This window comes from Oncorhynchus kisutch, linkage group LG2 (genome assembly GCF_002021735.2).
Source record: "Oncorhynchus kisutch isolate 150728-3 linkage group LG2, Okis_V2, whole genome shotgun sequence".
Classification (NCBI taxonomy): Eukaryota; Metazoa; Chordata; class Actinopteri; order Salmoniformes; family Salmonidae; genus Oncorhynchus; species Oncorhynchus kisutch.
Window position 1 is genome coordinate 72,368,319 of NC_034175.2, and position 7,920 is coordinate 72,376,238.

At 42.2% G+C, this 7,920-nt stretch overlaps 1 protein-coding gene across 1 annotated transcript; it reads right to left on the minus strand.

The window, feature by feature from the left end:
• Positions 1-719: 719 nt before the first annotated feature.
• Positions 720-7,376, minus strand: LOC116356291 (CD276 antigen). The gene is made up of 6 exons (XM_031801371.1): positions 7,162-7,376; positions 6,547-6,602; positions 5,106-5,459; positions 4,573-4,878; positions 4,371-4,484; positions 720-763 (listed from the first exon to the last, which is right to left on the minus strand). The coding sequence occupies exons 2-6, from the start codon at positions 6,584-6,586 to the stop codon at positions 720-722; spliced, it is 858 nt and encodes a 285-aa protein (XP_031657231.1). The 5' UTR covers positions 6,587-6,602; positions 7,162-7,376.
• Between the last annotated feature and the right edge of the window lie 544 nt (positions 7,377-7,920).

Here is a 7,920-nt window from a genome sequence, read left to right on the forward strand (position 1 = left end):
GTGTGTGTTCCGTGGTGTGTGTTCAGACTTTTTCCACATTTTGTTACTATTCTAAAATGAATTAGATAAACATGTTCCTTATCAATCTACACATTATACCCCACTGTCACGCCCTGACCTTAGATATTTTAATTTTAATAAAAAATTTAATTTGACCTTTATTTAACTAGGCAAGTCAGTTAAGAACAAATGCTTATTTTTTGAACTTGGGGTTTGAACTTGCAACCTTCCGGTTACTAGTCCAATGCTCTAACCACTAGGCTACGCTGCCGCCCCAATATCTGTTTTCTATATATTTTGGTTAGGTATAGGGTGTGACTAGGGTGGGTACTCTAGATTTTTGTATGTCTATGTTGGCCTGATATGGTTCCCAATCAGAGACAGCTGTTTTGGGGATAATATTTAGGCAGCCCTTTTTCCCACTTTCTGGTGTGGGATCTTGTCTACAGTTAGGTGCCTGTGTGCACAAATCAAAATCAAATCAAATCAAATGTATTTATATAGCCCTTCGAACATCAGCTGATATCTCAAAGTGCTGTACAGAAACCCAGCCTAAAACCCCAAACAGCAAGCAATGCAGGTGTAGAAGCACGGTGGCTAGGAAAAACTTCCTAGAAAGGCCAAAACCTAGGAAGAAACCTAGAGAGGAACCAGGCTATGTGGGGTGGCCAGTCCTCTTCTGGCTGTGCCGGGTGGAGATTATAACAGAACATGAGTCATCATGTCAGGTAGTCCTCAGGCATGGTCCAAGGGCTCAGGTCCTCTGAGAGAGAGAAAGAAAGAGAGAAAGAGAGAATTTAGAGAAAGCACATTTAAATTCACACAGGACACCGAATGGGACAGGAGAAGTACTCCAGATATAACAAACTGACCCTAGCCCCCCGACACATAAACTACTGCAGCATAAATACTGGAGGCTGACAGGAGGGGTCAGGAGACACTGTGGCCCCATCCGAGGACACCCCCGGACAGGGCCAAACAGGAAGGATATAACCCCACCCACTTTGCCAAAGCACAGCCCCCACACCACTGGAGGGATACCTTCAACCACCAACTTACCATCCTGAGACAAGGCTGTTCTAATGTCCTGTTCTAGTGATGCCTTGTTCTGTTATAGAGATGCCTTGTTCTGTTATAGAGATGCCTTGTTCCGTTATAGAGATGTCCTGTTCTGTTATAGAGATGTCCTGTTCTGTTATAGAGATTTAGTCAATTGTAGAATACATGTAAGGCTGTAGCGTAACAAAATGTGAAAAGGTCAAGGGGTCTGAGTACTTTCAGAATACACAGTGTAACAGAAACATACAGGTGACTTGTTTACATTCTATCACATCTCATTCTATAACAACTACAGGTAACAAAATGATCACAGTGGCATGCCATTCATTTTCTAATAAAAGCTGAGGACTGGGGTATTGTCCAGACAAAGATTTTTAGTGTAGCAATATTATTAAGTTGTATGAAATTAAATCAGATGTGAAAAATAGGCTATGCAAACATGTGGGCACCCTTGTCATTCTGTTGATTTGAATACCTGTAACTACTTAGCACGGATTAATTGGAACACACAATTGGTTTGGTGAGCTCATTAAGCCTGGAACTTCATAGACAAGTGCATCCAATCATGAGAAAAGGTATTTAAGGTGGCCAATTGCAAGTTGTTGTTCTCTTTGACTCTCCTCTGAAGAGTGGCAACATGGGGGCCTCAAAACAACTCTCAAATGACCTGAAAACAAAGATTGTTCAACATGATGGTTTAGCGGAAGGCTACAAAAAGCTATCGCAGAGATTTAAGCTGTCAGTGTCCACTGTGAGGAACATAGTGAGGAAATGGAAGACCACAGGCACAGTTATTGTTAAGGCCAGAAGTGGCTGGCCAAGTAAAATATCGGAGAGGCAAATGATGGTGAGAACGGTCAAAAACAGCCCACAGACCACCTCCAGAGACCTACAACATCATCTTGCTGCAGATGGTGTCACTGTGCATCGTTCAACAATTCAGTGCACTTTGCACAAGGAGAAGCTGTATGGGAGAGTGATGCAGAAGAAGCCTTTTCTGCACACATGCCACAAACAGAGTCGCTTGAGGTATGCAAACGCACATTTGGACAAGCCAGCTTCATTTTGGAATAAGGTGCTGTGGACTGATGAAACAAAGATTGAGTTATTTGGTCATAACAAGGAACGTTATGCATGGCGGCAAAAGAACACAGCGTTCCAAGAAAAACACTTGCTACCCACAGTAAAATTTGGTGGGGGTTCCATCATGCTGTGGGGCTGTGTGGCCAGTGCTGGTCCAGGGAATCTTGTTAAAGTTGAGGGTCACATGGATTCCACTCAATATCAGCAGATTCTTGGGAATAATGTTGAAGAATCAGTCACAAAGTTGAAGTTACGCCGGGGCTGTATATTTCAAGACAACGACCCAAAACACTGCTCAAAATCTACCCGGGCATTTATGCAGAGGAACAAGTACAATGTTCTGGAAAGGCCATCCCAGTCCCCAAACCTGAATATCATTGAGAATCTGTGGGTTGATTTGAAGCGGGCTGTCCATGCTCGGCAACCATCAAACCTAACTGAACTGGAGATGTTTTGTAAGGAGGAATGGTCCAAAATACCTTCATCCAGAATCCAGACACTCATTAGAGGCTATGGGAAACGTCTAGAGGCTGTTATTTTAGCAAAAGGAGGCTCTACTAAATATTGATGTGATTTTTCTATTGGGGTGCCCAAATTTATGCACCTGTCTAATTTAGTTTTGATGCATATTGCACATTTTCTGTTAATCCAATAAACCTAATTTCACTACTGAAATATTACTGTGTCCATCAGTTATTTGATAGATCAAAATGAAATTGCTGATCCAAACACCCAATTATTTATAAATGTAAATCATGAAAATTGTCAGGGGTGCTCAAACTTTTTCATGCGACTGTACATGTGTTTAGCTACATCAATCCAGCAGAAGGGTCTCTACTAAATGTAACCCCATCTAGGACACATCTAGGACACATCTAGGACACATCTAGGCCACATCTAGGACACATTTAGGCCACATCTAGGACACATCTAGGCCACATCTAGGACACATCTAGGACACATCTAGGCCACATCTAGGACACATCTAGGACACATCTAGGACACAATTAGGACATTTCTTCAAATGAGTTTCAAATACAATTTCCCCAAATAATACGAATATAGAATGGCCAAATTTCAATACACCTACTGTATAGGAAAACACCAGAATAAAAAGTTTGCCATTTAAATAAATATAATACATTAACCTTTTTGAATATTCACAACAATATTTATTAAAGACAAAATATAAATGTAATCTAAATCTAATCTAAATCTAATCTAAATCTAATCTAAATCTAATCTAAATCTAATCTAAATCTAATCTATATCTGGTTACAGATCTGTAGCAAGTGTTCCTAATGTTGAACACAGTGAGGTCTGTTTAGCAGAGTGAAAATGTCTTCTCCTAAGTCAGTCTGAGAGTTCACAACTGTACCAGTGTGTTGAGGTTTACATGGTTTTAGGCCTGGATTCAATCTGGACCACTGAAGATCCGCATTAGTGAAAATGAAATGCATCGTTCCTGCATTCGCAGAGACTGTATTCACGGTACACTATTTACTGTTACTGTCAATTACTTTCCAAAACATTTGTGAGAAAATATTAGGACTTTTTTTTTTTTGGAATACAGAAGTACTTTAAAATTGTAATGTATTTTTTTAAATACTCCCATGATTTAGAACTTCTACAGTAGAACATTTCCAGACACATTATTTACCATTATTCTACTGTAGACGCTCTAACGCTTTTCTAATAGCTGGCTATTAATAAGAAAATATTTGAAAAAACATGCAAATACTTCCAATTTTGAAGAGGTAAATTTCGTTGGGATGCAGTACACCGATATGTCCAATTTATGGACCCGTATATAAAGAAATGTCCCATCAGTCTGCCTCTAGATTGTCTGATGCCCGGCTACACCTGTCCAAAAGCTCTGTCTCAACATGACCATTTCTTTGATGGTTATTTCCTTAAACTTTTATGGTTCCACCGCTGGCTCCACAACCTAGATCAACATGGATCAGTGTTATATTCATATTTAACCACATAGTTCAGTGTTTTAGTCATAATTAACAATGCACATCTAGCTACAGAATCAAATGTATGTAGGGCCAGCTGATTTTCACATACTGGTCACTCCTCAAATGTGAAATAATATAGTGTTTGGATGTACACGGAAATAAAATCTTTAGATGTGGCACTGACAGAGTAATTACAGACTGAGACAACTTTATACTGAATCTCATTTCATTACAAGAAGTAAAACATCGGAAATTGTAACTTACGTTTTTTGTCCACAAAATAACCCCCGATGGAAAACAGAATCAATACTAGAATGACCACTATTGTGATAATGATGGGAGTAATATTGATGGGAGTAAAGCCTTTCTGAACATCACCTGTGAGAAAAAGACAAGATGAGTGATTCAGTTTTCAGTTCATGAATATTAGGCAGTGAGTGGTGGTGTTACATCCTGTCACATGCACCTGCAGGGTCTGTGTTAATGCTGGGGCTGACGATGGTTGTGTTGCTCACAGTCTCTCTCAGAACGGGGTTGAAGATATGGCAGGTCACCGTCTGATTTTCTGTTATATTCACTTGACTCCAGACGTTGTACAGTCCACTTTCAGAATCCAGAGTAATATTGGTCTGTACTTCCCACGGGTCCAGAGTGCGGTTCCCACGGTCCTGGATGGTCCATGTGACCATTGGTTGTGGGTATCCCCTCTGGGTTGAACACGTGGCATTCATATTTGTCTTGTTCACAGTCACACTGGGTGTCGGGAACCGTGCTGAAAGCGAACAAAATAAATAGAACAAGATGTTAGAAAGGTGCCATAGTAATGTTTGATGATTTCCTACAATGACTGTATTAATGCTGTGAATGATTCACACAGGTGGACATGGTATCAAACACATCCAATACATGGTTCCCATGTGGTTGATACTATTCCATTCCAGACATTATTACGAGCTAGCCTCCCCTCAGAAGCCTCCTGTGTTATTAACTCAACCATACCTGCCACAAGTAGGGTAGTGCGACACGGGTGGTTATGCTTATCATTCTCGCCAAACAATGTAGCGAAAGCCCTGTAGACGTTCTGCTTGTCTTCAAGTGTTACTTGGCTGAGTTTGATAGACATATTCCCAGAACTCATCTCAGACCGAAAGGCTTTAGTTCTGTTTGTGTAAAGGCTATCCTGATGTTGATTCTCTTCTCCTTTGTCGAACGAGTACAACACTCTTTCGGACTCGTCTTGCCAATGGAACCGGAGTCTTGCTGTGTCGATGGCCGTGGATGATTTCAGGTCACAGGACAGGAGAACAGACTCTCCTATAATCCCAGTGACTTCATTCTCAGATGCAGCTGGTGCTGAAACGTACCAATATGTCAAAGTTACAAACCAAGCTCAGAATTCAATGATACAACCACATGTAAATCACAACCACATGCTAACAATGCTACAACCGCATGTAAATCACAACCACATGTAAATCACAACCACATGCTAACAATGCTACAACCGCATGTAAATCACAACCACATGTAAATCACAACCACATGCTAACAATGCTACAACCGCATGTAAATCACAACCACATGTAAATCACAACCACATGCTAACAATGATACAACCACATGTAAATCACAACCACATGCTAACAATGCTACAACCGCATGTAAATCACAACCACATATAAATCACAACCACATGCCAACAATGCTACAACCGCATGTAAATCACAACCACATGCTAACAATGCTACAACCGCATGTAAATCACAACCACATGCTAACAATGATACAACCACATGTAAATCACAACCACATGCTAACAATGCTACAACCGCATGTAAATCACAACCACATGTAAATCACAACCACATGCTAACAATGCTACAACCACATGTAAATCACAACCACATGCTAACAATGCTACAACCGCATGTAAATCACAACCACATGCTAACAATGCTACAACCGCATGTAAATCACAACCACATGCTAACAATGCTACAACCGCATGTAAATCACAACCACATGCTAACAATGCTACAACCGCATGTAAATCACAACCACATGCTAACAATGCTACAACCACATGTAAATCACAACTACATTTTTCATCTGATATATATGATTCATTTATTAATTTATCAGAGCCATGAGTTTCTGTGTGAAAATATGTGTGGAATGTTTGTGTACAAGCCGGGAGACTGAATGAATGATTCGATGGCCTCGAGGAGACAATTTCCTGTTTAGACATGCGAACAACCACGCCCTATCCAAATAGCCATTACTTGCCGCACATCGTGATCTAAATAAATAAATCATAAAATGTGCCTTTGGTTGTATGTTGTATCTGTGAGTAAAGGCATGTGGATAAAATGCCCAGGTACAGATGAGGAAGCCACGAGGGACACGACGACAGTGACACGATAGAGAATATAAAACTTACCAGGCAACAACAAAATACTGATTAATATCAGGATGGCCATTGGACTCTGCAGGATTCTGGTGGAAAACAAGATGGAAAACAGGATGGAAAGCAGGATGGAAAACAAGATGGAAAATGAAACAACAAAGTAGCTTGGAGTTGACTGTACACTGTGTAAAATGCTCCTGAGCGAAGAGAAAAAGTAAATGAGGTGTCCGACAAGAGAAACAGTTTTCCTTATAACAGTATTATATCCGGTTCAGAGGTCATTCCGTCACATCCGTATTTACAAAATCCTAACAAACACGTTCAACACAACGCTAGTATCAGTATTTCACTATAACCTGTTGGTCATCGTCTTCGTCAGCCACTGTCTGAGATGTATGACTCACTGTGTCATGTGTCTGCGGTGTCAAAGCTTTCTGTTTCTAATACAGTCTATTACCACCACGAAGGAGCTAGTCGGGTCACACTACATAAAACATGCTACGAGGATGCAGTACAAAGCAGGTTTTGCCATCATTACCATCTGCTTGCATGGAGGATACTTGCTTCATAAAAACCCATTCCTGTCAGGAGGATCAGTATCATGCTCATCAACACACTGATCACAGGGAGCATAAAGGTTGACCTTACCAGACATGTCTCTCCCTCCTCTTGATAATAGGCATGTTTGACCCCATGTCCTGTCTGTGATGTCCTATGAGAAATGCTTGTCAGCCATATGTTCACTGCTCACAAGCAAATCACAGCTCCCTCCCCTCCTCATCTCAAACATCTCCCTCCCCTCCTTCCCTCCTGATCTCAAAAGCTCCCTCCCCGGGGCCTCCCGGGTGGCGCAGTGGTCTAAATCTCTGTGCCACCAGAGATTCTGGGTTCGCGCCCAGGCTCTGTTGCTGCCGGCCATGACCGGGAGGCCCATGGGGCGGCGCACAATTGGCCCAGCGTCATCCGGGTTAGGGAGGATTTGGCAGGCAGGGATAACCTTGTCTCATCGCGCACTAGCGACTCCTGTGGCGGGCCGGGCGCAGTGCACTCTGACCAGGTCGCCAGGTGTACGGTGTTTCCTCTGACAAATTGGTGCTTCTGGGTTGGATGTGCATTGCGTCAAGAAGCAGTGCGGCTTGGCTTGGTGGTGTTTCGGAGGACGCATGGCTCTCGACCTTCGCCTCTCCCGAGTTCGCCTCTCCCGACTACCAATTGGATACCATGAAAAAGGGGGTAAAACATTTAAATAAATAAAAAGCTCCCTCCTCATCTCAAACATCTCCCTCCCCTCCTCCCCTCCTCCCCTCCTCCTCATCTCAAACATCTCCCTCCCCTCCTCCCCTCCTCATCTCAAACAGCTCCCTCCTCCCCTCCCCTCCTCATCTCAAACAGCTCCCTCCCCTCCTC